General features: G+C 34.3%; 1 protein-coding gene across 34 annotated transcripts in view; it reads right to left on the bottom strand.

Annotated features, from left to right (window-relative positions):
• Positions 1-17986, bottom strand: part of LOC106878324 (calcium-activated potassium channel slowpoke) — a 329393-nt gene that overhangs the window by 171647 nt on the left and 139760 nt on the right. For all 34 annotated transcript variants that reach the window (XR_016240707.1, XM_089347381.1, XM_052978540.2 and 31 more), the window contains exon 7: positions 10396-10487. Coding sequence is in view for 33 of the 34 variants with exons in the window: in XM_089347381.1 (XP_089203507.1) it covers positions 10396-10487 (92 nt within the window). In the remaining variant the exon portion in view is untranslated. The remainder of the gene's footprint in view (positions 1-10395; positions 10488-17986) is intronic.

Raw genomic sequence — 17986 nt, 5'->3', positions numbered from 1 at the left:
ACTCTAGAGAGGCCACTCACTAGAGAGGCCTTTATCCAACAGGTTTTGGGATTCTGATGATACACCATAAAGCTAAGCCTTATATGGACATGAAACCTAAGGTAGTCCCATAAACTGGCCTTATCTAACTTAATTATATATATAAATATTGTGGTATATGTGTGACTGTGTGATAAGAAGTTTACTTCCCAACCACATGGTTCTGGGTTCATTCTCACACCATGCAACCTTGGGTGAGTGTCTACTGCTATAGCCTTGGGTTGACCAAAGCTTTATGAGTGAACTTGGTAGATGAAAACTGAAAGAAGCTTGTTGTGTGTGTGTGTGTGTGTGTGTCTTAGTGTTTGTTAATTGCTTGACAACTAGTGTAACTTAGTGCTTTGACAAAAAAGACCAATAGAATAAGTAACAGACTAAAAAAAAAGTACATCGGTCAATTTGTGGATTAAACTCAAGGCAGTGCCCCAGCATGGTCACAGTGCAATGACTGGAACATATGAAAGATAAAAGATAACAGTTGCTTATTTCCACTTCTCTTCTTTTGAGCTTTGTCTACCTACCATTAACAAACCAATGGTATCAAATCACTAAGGGTTACATATGTTGTGCACAGAGTATAAAACATCCCCTTTTTATGGAGGATTAGAACTGTGGGGGAAAAAGTCAACACCTATCTGAAGAATCTACTAAAATCTGTACATGAAGAGAGGATTGAAATCAAGTGATAGTAAGAACCAAGATAGAAAAACAAGAAAGCTATTCACAGTAATCCAAACCCACCTTACTAGAAGCACAATATAAATAGGATACATTTACTATACACAGGAGAAGGAAATGAACTGATACAAAGGGAGAACTTACAAATTAATCACAATGGCTTTACACAAATACTTAGAAGCAAGTAAAGAATATGCAAAAGGAAAAGACACCCTAAAAATTCTTTCTATATATCAGGAAACTAAAAGCTAATTTTACTGAAGAACAAGATTCAGATAAGAATGAAACAGCAAAAATATATTAAAAAAAAAACATGGTAACAATAAAACTCTCAACAGTTAGTTTCCTGCCAGACAGTACAGGAAATAAGCATATATGAAAACCTGTAATGGATTTATAGCAGAAGAGGAAAGTTTGATTTGTTTCACAGGATAAATGTTTAACTAGAAGAAACTACCAAAATAAAATAAAACATGTCAAGTGCAGACAATGTACTCAATATAAAAAAAAAAAAAATTAAGAAAACTGACTACCTAATTTTAGACTGTCCAGTCATTTCAAAAATAAAATTTATTCACAGATATTGCTGGGTAGATAGCTTTGCCTACTGGGAAGTATTGCAGCCACTTTCATTTTGTGGTTTAAACATTTGCCAAACCAAAGTCAACTCTGCCTTTCATCCTTCCAGGATTGATATATATAGTACCAGTCTAAGGATCACAAATGACAAAGATGGGATCCCTTATGGCATTTGCTTTGGTTAAAATCCCTGTGTGATCTATATGGGTAAGCAACTTAATCCATCATCTGGTTTAACACTACGAACAAACCCTTGGGTACTTTAAGTCTGTTGTAAGCATTTGAGTCAAGTGTCCAGTTTGAGGATACTTTCTTCCCTTCTTCCTACCTGTCTCAGAGGCTTTTTAAAGGATAATAGGTAATGCCCTCCCTCTTCATGAAGTGATAAAACAAAAACGCAGTATATAACAATGATTTAACCACAGTAGTTGGGCATATCATTCATCATCATCACTGTTTTAATGTCCACCTTCCTGTGCTTGTATGGGTCAGATGGAGTTTATTGAGGCAGATTTTCTACAGTTGGGCACCCTTCCTATTACCAATTTTTACCTGCTTTCAAGCAAGGTAACATTTCCCCATGCCTGATATGTTTGCACAAATTATTGGAAATGAATGACATTCATGTACAATAATCACACAATGTCAAGCTAATGACACATGCACAATTTCTATCTACCAAATCCACTTACAAGGCTTTGGTCAACCTGGGACTATAGCAGAAGACACTTGCCTAAGGTACCATGTAGAAGAACTGAACTCGAAACCATGTGGTTGAGAAGCAAACTTCTTAACTACTCACTCCCACTTGCACCTATATATATATATATATATATATATATATATATATATATATATATATATATCATCGTCATCATCATTGTCGTTTAATGTCCGCTTTCCATGCTAGCATGGGTTGGACAATTTGACTGAGGACTGGCGAAACCAGATGGCTACACCAGGCTCCAATCTGATTTGGCAGAGTTTCTACAGCTGGATGCCCTTCCTAACTCCAACCACTCCGAGAGTGTAGTGAGTGCTTTTACGTGCCACCGGCACGAAGGCCAGTGAGGCAGAACTGGCAACGGTCACACTCAAAATGGTGTATTTTACGTGCCACCAGCACAGGGGCCAGTTCGGTGGCACTGGCAATGATCTCGCTCGAATGTCTTTACATGTGCCAGGAAGGCGATGCTGGGCACAGGTGCCATCACGATTTCACTTTCGCTTGCTCCAGCAGGTCTTTGCAATCCGAGTTTCGTGTCCAATGAAGGAGACGACGTTGGCATGGAGGATATATATATATAAATATATATATATATATCTGTCTAAAATGACAAAAAGATCAACAGGAACCACTCAGCTGTTATAATTAAAGTTAGGAGAGAGAAATCAATGCGCCGATAAGCATCTTGGTCTGTTTTGAACAAAATGTCACATAAAAAAATGTCAAAAAAGCTATCAAAGTACAGTGATGTAATGGAGATAAACAAGATGTGGAATATAAGAGTAAAAATGGTTTGACTAATATCTTATCAAAAGAGAACATGAATACAATGAAACTCATACATGGGAACACAAATTTATGCACTATCCAAAATATAATCCTTCTAAACACATCACACATGCTATCCAAGCATCTTTAAATTGAATAGAACAACTAAAACCACATGTTCTACACAAACATCTCACAATACTAAGAATGCTTTTGCAATGAACAGGAGCATCACCAAAATAACACAGAAAGAAACAAAAAATAACACAAGATAAAAGATTAGATTAGGTATAACACAAACAGCTTGCCACACACCCAAAAGACAGTATTGCATATACTAAATTGTGTGTGGCACACATAGCTCTGTATGAGATGCAGTGAAAATCTTGCATACAACTTGCATACAATGTAATGGTATGCAAATATTTTTTTGATGAAAACCTAACACTAAATTAAATGTTTCACAGAAAATGAAAATGACATCTAGGTAAATTTATCATTCATCTTGCAGACTGTTGAGTTGCATCATGACCTTATTTTTAATAAATAGGTGCAAAACATGTAAGCCAATCCTGTATATATATATATGTGGGCAGAAAGATATAAAAGAATATATGCACACAAGTTTATAAATTACACTATATTAACATCTTTTGAAATTGAAGAAGTGATTCAGTGCTTTCTCTATGAACTACATTTAGTGCAAATCAAATTATCACTGTTATCATCATTTGTAGTAAAAGGTGAAAGATTCATTTGCCCAATCCTGAGTGGTTACTAGAGAAATTATTATTATAATTATTATTATTACTATTATTATTATAATAATAATAATTATTATTATATGCTTGGCTTTTGCTTTGTATTTGTACAAGTTGACTCCAAGTCCCATCCACAGACCTCAAGAGACAACAAGTTAGAAGTTCAAGTTGGTGTTATGGCTAGAGTGCCATATTTTTGAGAAGGTTTGTGAAAACATAAGAAAATTAAAAGTTTGTTTTAAAAGTAATATTATAAGATGATAGTTTGATGTTAAGATAACAGGAGAAGGTGTTTGCTATTATGTACATTTAAAAGTATTTTGACACTGTTTACAGATTAAAATGTTTTGGGGATTACATAGACAATATTATTATAATTATTATTATTATTATTATTCTTGAGTGAGAGAGCAGTGCATGCCATCAAAATGACATTAGGGTAAAATATATGAAGCCTAGTATACCCATCATTACTACCTGTCTGATAAGGGTACACCAGGCACATGCCTCACAATCATATGTGAGTGACATGGTAATCTCATATCAAGATAAACAGCACATGACTTCGTAGGTGGGGCCCAGTTAGAATTTTCTTCAGGTTGAATAGCCCATCCATCTCAAAGGTTTGTTTAAGGATGTTGAACAAAACACCCATGTTTCCAAAGGTGAATAATTCAAACCCCAAAGAATTCCTCTCAACACATGGCTATGATGCTCCCCCACTACTTCTGCTCATGATCAGAGATACACATCTCGTCAGCCACCAAGGGACATGCTCAACTGGTTAAGGTCAAACAACTGACAAGCAAATCTGTGGTACTGAGCAGAATATTTGCTGTAGCCCATCTTTTATACTAAGACAAAACAATGCACATGATAACACTTCCAATCAATTAAGATCAGAAGCTGTGAGAGCCAGTGTGTGGTACTGCATCAGGATATATTTTTTTTATTTTTAATTTTTTAATTATTATTATTATTATTATTAAGGCAGTCAGCTGGCTGAATTGTTAGCACACTGGACGAAATGCTTAGTGGTATTTCGCCCATTGCTACATTCTGAGTTCAAATTCCGCCAAGGTTGACTTTGTCTTTTGTCCTTTCAGGGTTGATAAATTAAGTACCAGTGAAACACTGGAGTTGATGTAAACGACTGGTCTCCTGCAAAATTTCAGACCTTGTGCCTATAGTAGAAAGGATTATTATTATTAATAAGGGGAATAGATAGGTACAATTGTGAGAGCATCAGAAAAGAATAAAGCTTTGCAGTATTTCTTCTGGCTCTTTATGTTCTGATTTCAACTCCCACTGAAGTCAACTTTGCCTCTTGTCCTTTTGGGGTAGATAAAATAAAGTACCAATCGAGTACTGAAGTTGACGATATTCATTAACCTTTCCTTTGGAATTGCTGGTCTTGAGCCTAAATCTGAAACAATTATTATTGTCATTATTATTCCTTCATAACACAGTGTAGGTAAAAATGCACTGGAGTCTTTAGTCATCTGTCAAGTCACAACAAGGACCTCAGACAGATAATACTTTCCTTAAGATGTGTGCTGTGCCTAATAAGGGTGCTTTTTGTAAGACATCAATCTTGCATGGGATTTCCAGTTGCCTTAAGAAGTTTTGAAGTTCCAATGGGATTGAGCCCAATGCTCCAATCACCACTGGTATCGAAGTTCCAATGGGATTGAGCCCAATGCTATGATCATCACTGGTATCACTGGTACATTACCCTCCTGCATTCCATACAGTCTTGACATTTCTACTTTCAATTTGGAGTACTTGATTGTTGTCGTCATCATCGTCATCATCATTATTGTTGTTGTTGTAACTATTATGCACTATATTATTTAACAGGGATGTTTTATTGTTATTACTGAAGGTGACACAGTGATAGAGTTGTAAGATTTTAAGAAAAATTTGCAGTATTTGATCTGGCCCTTGACATTCTGTGTTCCAATCATGTTGAAGTCAATGTTGCATTTCATTTTTTCAGGATTGATAAAATAAAATACCTGTCTAGTACTGGCACAAGATAGGTTGATGCAATCATCAAACCACTCACCTGAAAAATGCTGGCCTTGTGCCTAAATTAGAAATGATTAGCAATATTATCATTTAGGGAAGTGAATTGGCACAATTTTTAGAATGTTGAACAAAATGTCTTGCAGTGTTTGTTCATATTCTTTGCATTCTGTGCTCAAATTCCACTAAGATCAACTTGTGAGGTTGATAAAATGTAGTACTGGTAGAGTGCAATTATCTCTCTCCCTTTAGCTGTCAGGTCTTGAATATTCTGTGGTCCCTAGGGTGAGGGGGTCAACAAGGTTTCAATGTCTGTAACTACATGGACACCTAAAAACACTAGCAAAAGGCATAAGGCATGTTGATCCCCAGTTCTGTTTGATTGTAAGTGATGGCCACAGTATTATTTTTATTGTTATTGTTTGCTGAGTATGCACTTGTTTACAGAGTTTCACTTAGAAGGTGATTTCTTCCAGGATTACATGATAGGAAATAAAATTTTATTTTTATAAACTAAAAAATTTAGTTTATCATTCTTTCCCAGAACTATACCTTCCTAAAATTCCCTTTTCATCTGTAATTTCTTATAAACACAAACCTACAATGATTTAAGCCGAACATTAGATGCACTAACTATTAGTTAACTCAGTGTGTTTCAGGTTCTTTCTAAGAAGACCTAAAAAGTATTATGTTTATTGCTCCGCTTTCTCTTAATATGTTAGTGTGTTAAGTCGATGCTGTATATCATTTTCTATAGCTTCAGGTTTTAGAAAAAGCCATTTTCTATCGCCATAACTAGTGAATGAAAGTGGGTTGATGGAAACTGTATAAAAGCCCTGGGTTGATGGAAACTGTATTTATATTTCAAATGGTCTACTTTGTCACAGACTGCAACCATGCTGATTCTGTCAGAACATTACATTAAGGGTACATACACCTATGATATACTCAGCCACTTACATGTTAATTCAAGAACATAAATGCAGTTGGCTGAACAACTGAATCCTCATTGTCAAATGACAGGATTCCATCACCATGACTACCAAAGATAGCCTAAAATACTCTGTGAATTGTTCCTCTTTTAAAACTAGCTTGCTAGTGAGAGAAATTCAATCTAGATGAGGCTAAAAATAATATGATTATTGCCACTTTACTCAGATTTGATTAATAAACTAAATATATTTCAATGTGGTTGCTGCAAATAAAAAAAAAGTAAGGAGAACTTTTATCTCTTATATCATAATAATTCCCCATCCTGTGTTTTCACTCTTTTATTGGTTCATGCTACATAAATTCTAAATGGTTGTTTTAACTGAGGAAACCATCTTGCAAGAATTAAATTCATCAGAGATGATATGGATTGAACCATAAATAATAAGCAAGTCAAATGTACTCTACCTAATTCTGGGTTTTATTTTAGATCATCTGTTCATTCTAGAGTATATTTAGCTGCTTCACAGCAGGCTAATTTTTAAAAGTTGCCTTCAGTTACCCAGATATTTACAGTATATATTTCTAATAGTTTGAACTCTTAACCCAAAGAATTCACATAGAATCCTGCCTTTTTCTTTTCCTGAGATAAATCAATGCATTAGCAATTTTAAGCTGGGGATTAGAGATAATATCAAAAGATTGCTCTTCAAGCAAATAACATATAATGTTTACTGACTTTATATATATTAAATTATATACACTAATTTTAGTAGGTGAAAAAGAGGAAACAATTTTTTTCTCCCAGCAATTACAAATTATGAAAGAAAAAAAAATGATCTTATTTTAATGTGAAATCTTTATAAAATATCTATATATAAACAAAGCAAATTGAAGCTAGTAGATACAAAGAACATACAAAAAATAAAAACAAAATGGGTGCCAGATGGTTTTGTATTTACCTTTTATATGTTTTTTGTCTTTTTGCACACTTGGATTTTTTATGAATGTAAATAAATTCATTGTAGAATCTGAGGATAAACTCAGATTAATTTAACTAAATTCAATCTTTAAAAGTTTCTTTTCGTTAATATAGAGTAGAAGCCAAAGTGTCACCATGTTTCTTTTCATTAAAAGCTATTTTTAAAATCTTTAACCTCTCTACTATTGTCAGGCAAATACAAAACACATGTTTACAACAAAATAGTTGCACTGTTTGTTGTTTCAGTAGAATCAAACTTGGAATTTGGTTCTCTAACCACTTTGGATAAATTACAACAAACCGAAGCTGCCATGACAACTGAATGCAAGCATGGCTGTATGGCTGACAAGTTTTCTTTTGTAACAACATAACATCAGGTTCAATCACAGAGCACAAAACATTAGATAAAGGTCTTTTATCCTAGCCTAGAATAGTTAAATACTGTATTTGATGGCATATAATATGCACTTCTTTCCCAAACAAATATCTCAGAAAAATCAGCTGGGCCTCCCATAAGCTTTAATGAACTAAAACATTTTCCTGAATATGCATTGCTGAAATTAGGGTTTGTCTAATAGGCTCATGCATCTTTTATGTTGTCAAATATGGTACTTTGTGACTGAAATTTGGTTGTCAGAAATATATATGGAAGCCTGTTAAAGGGATCATTCTAATCCTTAGGTACTAGGTACAATCTGCTTTCCAATTCAATACCACCATCTGAGCCTTACTTAGGTGCCTTTAGAATAGTCCATTCTGTTGCAAGCATTTGAGCCAGGTCTCAGTCTGAGGACAACATCCTCCTTTCCTTCCCACCAGCCTCATATGGACTAAAAAGTGGCATGGGCACTGTCTTCTCCTGCCTGACTATGCTATTAAAAAGAACAATAATAAAAATATAAATATAACTAAGCCTGTTAACTATGAGTTAATCCTGTAGTCAAACATTGGTTATACTAAAACAGATGTAACCCACACAATGTCTGCTTGTCAGAACATGCAATTTAATCTCAAACTCAAAATTTATGTATGACACATTGATACTGTGGTTGCAACAATCACTTTTATCTCTCAAAAAACTTGAAATATTCTAACTTATAGTTCAATATTTTTGAGATCAAATATGATTAGAAAAAAAAATATTGTGTAGGTTTCTTTATCTTTTTATATTTTTTACTTGTTTCACTCATTAGACTGTGGCCAAGCTGGGGCACCACCTTAAATATTTAGTTGAATGAATCGACCCCAATATTTATTTTAAAGCCTGGTACTTATTATATCGGTCTCTTTTGCTGAACCACTAAGTTATGGGGGATGCAAACACACCAGTACTGTTTGTCAACTGGTGGTGGTGCGATAAACACAGACAGAAAGACACACACACATAGATACACACACATGATGGGTTTCTTTCAATTTCTGTCTATCAAATCCACTCACAAGGATTTGGATAGTCTGAGGCTATAGTAGAAAACACTTGTCCAAGGTGCCATACAGTGGGACTGAATCCAGAATCATGTGGTTGAGAAGCAAGCTTTTTACCACACAGCCATGCCTGCACCTATTTGACTAATTCTCGTTTATTTTTACTTACTGCTCTAATCTACTTTCCTTTACAGAAAAAGAAAATCTCATAAAGTTATAAACTTAACTTTTCAGTAAAACAATTGATTGATACACTTTTGCCCGTAACTATGAGAAAAATTATTGAAGTTTGAATTTGGTTAAGCATTGGTTAGCATTACTATTGATGGCATCTATTCTCTCTTCATCAGACCAATGCTGCAGGTTAACAACTTGCCAGTTACACAATGTTTATACAAGCTAACCAGGAAACTGCTACATACATGGTCGTCTGACATGCTAGAAGAAGTAGCCAAATGCTTCATAAATCATACACGATACAATCTTTAAAAAATGAATATATTGTAGTCTGGGTTAACCATTCACAAAAATATATGAGGTGGTCATGGCTTCACTATCTTTGATCATAGATCTGAATGATCAGGGCTGATTTGGGACTAAGCAATACCAACAACAATGCTCACAGTGGTAAACGTGTCTCACAGCACTAATTATTTATCAGCTGAGCTTTCAAGAATTGTACCTTCAAGTGGGACATAAGATATGAACACTCAGTCTTGTCCTCTAACAAAACAGATAATGAAATATTTAATTTCTTAGCTAATGGAAGCACTTTCTTGAATACAAATCCACTGCTGCCACCACCATCACCACTCAACATTCATGTTCCATGCTGTAATGGGAAGGACTGAAGACTTGGCATGAATGCTTGCAACAAAGTGGACTCTGCTAAAGGCACCTAAGGTGACAGGTGGTGGTGTTCAGTTAGGTGACAAGTTACGTTTATCACTCAAGTATGCCTTGGTGGGATTTGAACTCAGAATTCAAAGAAGTGGAACAAATACCAGAAGACATTTAGTTTGACTTTCTTACAGTTCTGCCAAATCATTGCTCTTGATTGGTACATTTGTTTTTTTTTTAGTGATCACAAAAGGATTTAAGGCAATGTCGATACTGGAAGGATTTGGCTGGAAGTGTGCAAAGTGTCAAGACAAATTTCATGATGCATTTTGTAGGATGCTCTAATGACTCTACCAGTTCACAGCCTTACACACACATGAACACAGGGACACACACATATATACACACACAGAAACACACACACACAAACACAAGCGCACACATGGGCATATACACATACACATATGGACACACACACATATGGAAAGGCATAACTAGTCAAGGCAAATTGGTCTGATAAGATACTGAAACATTAAAATAAATGCAGAAATTTTGGGTAAATGTTCTTTTTTATATATATACAAATAAGCAAAACATTTAGTTTCTTTATGAAAAATAATAGAAGATATATTTCTTACTTTTTGCCCCTTTCTTTCTTATATGTTCCGCCATACTTCTGCCTCCGGCCAATAATCTCGGCAATTTCAGGAATAAAGCTTGTAAATATACCCTAGGATATTTAAAGAATAGATAAATAGCAATTAAGCTTTATTACAATAGAATATAAAAACATATCAATTTCTCATGATTTATATCTTGAGAAATTGTTAATCTTGACAAAATGGAGTTTCATAAAATATCATAAATATTTATCTCACTTATATTTTGAGTTAGATATAGAACTGGTAATCTATTTTACTTATCTAAGCAATGATTGATGCTGAAAATTGTTTGAATTCCTTATATTTTGAATTTTACAGTTTGCTGGGAAGCTTTTTTGAAACAGAAATATCATATGAAATAAAACATATGATATTTAATATAAAACTGATTCATATCTATATTTTCATGAATATTTCAAATAGAAAGAATTTTCTTTCTCCACCTACTCATCCATCATATATTCTTTTATTTTTTGCTTGGTTCAGTTATTGTGCTGCAGCCATGCTGTGGCACTGCCTCAAAGTGTTTAGTCAAACATATGAACCCCAGTACTTATTTTTAAGCCTTGTACTTATTCTGTCAGTCTCTTTTTGCTGAACTGCTAAGTTATGGGGATGTAAACAAACCAACACTGGTTGTCAACCAGTGCTGGGGACAAACACAAATACAAAGGCATGCACACACCAGTGTGTGTGTGTGTGTGTGTGTGTGTGTGTGTGTATAACAGGCTTCTTTCATTTTCCATCTACCAAATCCAGACTCAGTGCTATTGTAGAAGACGCTTACCCAGAGTGTCAAACAGTGAGACTGAACCTCAAACCATGCGGTTGGGAAGTAAACGTCTTACTACACACCCATGCTTGTCAATGTTTTTAGTTTTTTTTTTATTTAGTGTTAAAATAATTCATTCAAATTTTGGGGAAAACCAATTTAGTTAATTACATCAACTTCACTACTTCACTAGTAATTATTTTATCACCCAGAAAGAATGAAAGGCAAAGTTGACCTCAGCAGAAACTGAAATCAGAATGTAGCCATTCAGAAGAAATTCTGTAAAGCATTCCTTCTGATTCTTTAACAATCCTGCCAACTCAACGGCTTTTTAATGTTAAAATAATACTAAGAAGTTGTGGATAGGTGTAGGAGTGGCTGTGTGGTAAGAAGTTTGCTTCCCAACCACATGGTTCCAGGTTCAGTACCACTGCTTGGCACATTGGGCAAGTGTCTTTTACTATAGCTTTGGACTGGCCAAAGCCTTGTGAGTGGATTTGGTAGACAGAAACTGAAAGAAGCCTATCGTATATGTGTGTGTATGTGTATATATATATATATATATATATATATATATATATATAAGATACAGAAATAAATTTATTTTTCAAACGCGTGATAATGCTATGAAATAGCGTGATCAGGATAAATTATCCATATATTGCAGAAAATTGCAGAATTCGTTGCTGGGCAGTTTAGTTTAATGGTAAAACACTTGACATGTAATCACAGAGATGTGAGTTCGAGTCTCATGGCTGGCCAGTAACGTATTTTTCTGCAATATATGGATAATTCATCCTGATCATGTTATTTTATAGCATTATCACGCGTTTGAGAAATAAATTTATTTCTGTATCATACAATACATCTCAACGCTTCTAAAAACAAACTTTGTTTCTTTACTTTCATCATAAAGTTGAATATATATATATATATATATTATTACAAATTAAAAGTGATGCTATCTGTGGGATTCTCAGTTTTTTTAGCTGTGATTTCTGAACTTCGGTATTTGGTGAAGCAAATATTTGCTGATCCCTTAATTATATTTATAAATATATATATATATATATATATGTATGTATATATCTATGTGTGTGTGTCTTTGTGTTTGTCACTCCATCACTGCTTGACAACTGGTGTTGGTGTGTTTACATCCTTGTAACTTCACGGTTTGGTAAAAGAGACTGATAGAATAAGTACTAGGCTTAAAAATAAGTCCTGGTGTCAATTTGTTTGACTAAAATCCTTTGAGGTGGTGCTCCAGCATGGCCACAGTTCAATGACTGAAACAAGTAAAAGAATAAAAGAATATACTACAAGTGAGTATTAACAGTCTTTAAATTGGAAACCATATATTCAAATCACGATAAACGTAAACAAACAAACGAAGTTTGCTTTTAGAAGCGTTGAGATGTCTTAGAAAGTTAAAAAAGTGATTTTAAATTCTCAATCGCAGGATAATGCTAATAATATAGCCTGAACAGGATAAACTACCCCTGTTTTGCAGAAAAAAGTGTAGGTGCTTAGCTAACCACCTACACTTTTTTCTGCAAAATAGGGGTAGTTTATCCTGTTCAGGCCATATATTTTGAGTTTTAAATCTCAGGATGGCATACCTACAAATGTCAGTTTTATTTGATCAGTTATTTTTGTGGCTATAGTTTTCTTTGAGCAGCACTGACTGGGACATTTTAACTACAACAACATCTTTATGACTAACATCCCATTCTCAGTTTTTCATCTGATAGGCCAAACCTACTCATCTAGCTCCACACTCACCCGTCTTTCTTTGCTCATCTCCGCCTTGTGTATTATCAACTATCATCTTGCAGCATTCCCAGTGTGTATCATCTATTTTTGTCATGTTTCTAAACAGTTACCTATGCCTGAATAAGTTCTCAACTCTCTTGCATGTAGTGAACGTATGAACTTCTTCATTTCACACCCAATTAACTATCTTCAACCAAGCCCAGATGACACACTAGTTTCTCCTCCTCTCATCAAACAAACAGTCACTCCACTACCACCACCTGCTAGGCTTTGTACTAACCACAACACACACACACACACACACACACACACACACACACATTCATTCCTTTTACAGAATCATCTCAGTTCTTTGGAATCTCCTCCCTAACCATGCTTTCTTGCTGACAGCAACATACAGATGTTCATATTGAAAATCAACTGTATCAATCTCACCAATTGTTCTGTGTAAATCATTTGCTGTTATTTGTTTACTTTCAGATCGTAATTGGTGAACAGTAGAATTGTTACTTAAAGATTTCCAATGGTACAATTATTGGTTCTTAGCATTTCTGATGGCAGGTGGGATGAGAGAGTGAGAGAGAGAGAGAGAGAGAGAGAGAGAGAGAGAGAGAGAGAGAGAGAGAGAGAGAGAGAGAGAGAGAGAGAGAGAGAGAGAGAGAGAGAGAGAGATTTGAGCTTAATGTAGAATAAGTATCACAAGAGACTTCATTTAAAAATGACTTGGTTTTCAATTTTTTCATTGAGGTTTACATTTTCCATCAATGAACACAAGTAAAAGACCCATCCATCCATCCATGTATGTATGTATGTATGTATGTATGTATGTATGTATGTATGTATGTATGTATGTATGTATGTATGTATGTATGTATGTATGTATCTTTCTCTCTGTCTAAATATGTATATGTATATATGAATTTGTTGAGGTCGTTTCTTTTTTATGCTTGGATACCCATCCTGTTGCAAACTCTGACCTGTTTCCAAGCAAGGTAATATATTTCCATGGCCAGACATGCTTTTACAAAAGAATGGAAATGAATGACATTGCTTGTATGACAGTTGATGCTCAATTCAACAATCATATAAGATCAAGATAAGAAACACACACACACACATACACACACACACACACACACACAGAGGTATTACCTAAATAGATGAGGGTTAGCAGCAAGAAGGGCATCTGGCTGTAGAAAATCTGCTTTAACAAAGTCTATCTGATCTATGCAAACACACACACACACACACATACTGAATTTGTGCATATTTTCTGCTGACCAAATTCTACTCACAAGGTATTGGTCAATGCAAAGCTTTGGGAAAGTGATTTGCCCAAGGTACCAAATAGTGGGACCAATCCTTGAACCATATGATGGCAAAGCAAATTTCTTAACTGTATAGCTTTTCTGCTTATATTTCCTTACCCTAGATCAGTGGTTCTTAACCAGGGTTCACATGACCCTTGGGGATCCATAACAAATTTAGTTGCTAATTATGTGCAATAAATCAGTTTGCAATACACAAAATATTTTAACAATTTTTTCATACAATTCTTAATATTTAATTATAAAAATATAATGGGATTTTTTAAAACATTAAATGACTATGGAGGTCCAGTAGGAGTAGAATAGGGGTCCAAGGGGTCTATAGGCAAACAATGGTTGAGGGTTTGTCCAAGGCACCAAACAGAGTATCATAATTCTAATACAGAAATTGTACAGTTTCAGATCAAATTATTTTATTTACAGAGAAAAGGGTCTAACAATTTAGATAATGTTTATATTCCTTAATGTTATTTTTAAATATATAAATATTTTAATGCTAATTTGAACCACAGATTCTTAAAATTAAGGATATTAAAGTTGATATCAAATACAGGATATATATTAAAGTTGCATATTATTAAAGTTTGCAAAGTGTTAACAATAAAAGTATGTGAGGGTAATTTCGGAAATTGAAATCCCTGCTAAATGTTAGCATAAAACATTATTTTCAAAGAATTTAGTGAATGTAGCATATGATAAGCATGTTTGTGTGCTTGTATATAAGAGTGTGATTGTACGTGTGAGAATGTGCTTACATGTGTCTGTATATATGTGTGTATATATATATATATATATATATATATATATATATATATATATATATATATATATATCAATGCATGTATGTATGTGTCAATATGTATATATGTACATATATATATATATATGCACATCCACATACCCTTTTGAAATTGGATTACAGAGAAAGAGGAAGTAATAAAGATATGGGGTTGTAGATATCCCCAGGTGCAAGTGTGAAAATTACTCTCACTTATTACATCTGTTAATTGAAATGGGTGTGCCTAAATTGTCTTTGCTTCAGGTACATAGAATCCTTGTTATGCCACTGCTAAATTTAGGAGGGAGGAAGAGAAAGAGGTGAGGAGAATATAAAAAAACAAATTTGAAAGTATTATTGACAAATTCCGTTATAGATTTCTTTTCAAAATGAAATATGAAGTAAATTGATGAGTAGAATCACTAGATCATTTTATAATATTTTAGTCAATGTCATATTTTAATCAAGGTCACATATAACATCTCAGTCACATTTACCTTTAACTAATCCAAAACTTACAAGGCTTTTGACCTATTTGTATTTGCAATATAAAAAGCATTGTGCCTCTTTTCTGCACCTGCTGAAAGAAAATTGGCAAGATAGGAATACTAACTTTCCAAACAGCAGTGCTGTGTTTGTGAAGCAGAGGAAATAAAGTGGTGCCAACAGCTGATATCACCAAAATAGCAGTTTGATGATACCCATGTGAATATTAGTGTTGGCAATCAAGAAACATAACCCAGATATTTCAAAAGAAAGGGCTTGGATTATATTAATGATATTACTTTCTACAAAGACAGTTTATTCAACAAGAAAGTTCTATGGTTTCACTGATGATTCTTACATTGTCAACATATTTTGTCTTTATTCCAGGAAAATCATAAATTCTTTTATGACTCACCATACCTTGTAAAATAATATATAAATGTCCTCTCAATGTACAAAGTTGTTGCAGCACCACTGAAAACTTTTGTGTATGAAATTCCAGCAGTAATGTAAGAAGGTAAGAAAAGGATTTGGGGGTGAGCAGATGCCCCTGGGTACAGATATGAAGAGGTGCAAAATTTACTCTGGCTCATCATGTTTGTTAATTAAAATGGGTGTTCCAAAATTGTTCTTGCTCTTGGGCACCAAGAACTATTGCAATGCTACTACTGAATTTAGGACTTGATCTCATGGCCAGTTTAACTCCATCTCTTGTCTCGTTGGTGTGTTTAGTAGTGTCTTCCTAGTTGCAAGCATTCAGTTTAGGTCAAGTGAGAGGACAATTTATGCTCTTCCTCCCATCAGTCATGGAGTCTCTGAAAGGGTCATGAATACTTCCCTTCATTTCCTGACTAGGCATTAAAAAACATTTGGCTGCCACTTCTTGCAGATCGTATGACCATGTAGAGATTGCACCATCACCATATCATTAGCTGTTTTCTAACATTCTAAATTCTCTACTTTCAGATAAGTTAGGTATTAAGGGCTTAATATCTAACTGATGGGCAGAGTATAATTCTACAGACGGGATATAAAATCACAGTTGTTCAGCTGAAAGATTAATAGCTTAAACATTTTACTGTAAAAATCAGATATATCCACTCAAATTTTCATTACTTGTATCTGTGGAAAGCAGTTTTATATACCAATCTATCTTTTCTTGAGAAATGTCATGTTTGAAACTGTTTCCTGTTGAGATATGTCAATTGTATAAGCAATTACCAATTATATTTTTTTGGTAGATATTTAACATTCTCACTGGAATTACCATGAAATTTAATTTTATAGTTAAAGTGTTAATTACTCAGTTACTGAAGCGCCTTTCTCGATGTATAAAGCCTGTCAATAAAATTAGATAGAAGAAAACTGCATAAAAATGTATTGGATAGGCTGTACTTATACATCTGATGCCCAGTTTAAACCCCCAACTTCTTGGTCCTGGGTGTGTTTAACAAATTCCATGCAATTGCAACCATTTAGATCAGTGGTTCTCAAGTGAGGTCCATATGACACTTGAGGGTCTATATAAGATTTTGTTGTTAAAGTTTATGAGCAATAAATTGCTTATACTTCAATTTTTTTTATATACAATTCCTAATATTTAATTATAAAAATTTAATAGGATTTTTTTAAACATGGGAGTCCAGTAGAATAGAGTAGGAATCAATGGGGTCCATAGGTAAAAAGAGAACCACTAGTTTAGACTAAGTCTCTAGTTAGCAGATAAACCATGAGAAATGGTTTCTTTGCCGAACCTCAATCTCAGAAGCTAATAGCATCTCTGTACATGGGTTGCAGGGCTTTCAGAAGCCCTCAACTATTGATAACTTTCTTAATGACCACTGAACAACAAAGTGTGGTACTTTTCAAAGGCATTCCTCAGGTCACCAAATGCTAGCTATAGTGACTGGTTCTTAAGAACTTTTGATATTGTCTTATAAGTACAGTGATGCTTGTATCATTTCCATTGTCAATTAGTCATTTGCTGGCTTTACACTTTTGAAGATGAGTGGAATTTGATATTCCTTACTTAACTAACAAGAGTTAGTAGCTGTAAAACAATGCACCAATGATATATTCAGTTAACTCAGGCCAGCCTAGGAAAATGGATGTAAAAATGAACAAATGAACGAGTACAAATAGGAGTACCGAAACAAACAGCATGTACTCTGCACTTATTATTGTGGAGTTTGCTTAGATAAATATGTATGCATAAGCACAGGTGTGGCTGTGTGGTAAGAAGCTTGCTTCCCAATTACAGGGCAAGTGGCACCTTGGTCAAGTGTTTTCTACAATAGTTTTGGGCTGACCAAAGCCTTGTGAGTAGATTTGGGAGATGGAAATTGAAAGAAGTCTGCTGTCATATATATATATATATATATATATATATATATATATATATATATAAATATATAGATATAGATATTTCTA

The sequence above is a fragment of the Octopus bimaculoides genome, chromosome 2 (assembly GCF_046866305.1).
Source record: "Octopus bimaculoides isolate indiv1 chromosome 2, ASM4686630v1, whole genome shotgun sequence".
Classification (NCBI taxonomy): domain Eukaryota; kingdom Metazoa; phylum Mollusca; class Cephalopoda; order Octopoda; family Octopodidae; genus Octopus; species Octopus bimaculoides.
The sequence above is the reverse complement of the archived record's forward strand: the minus strand, read 5'-3'. Positions and strand labels throughout refer to the sequence as shown.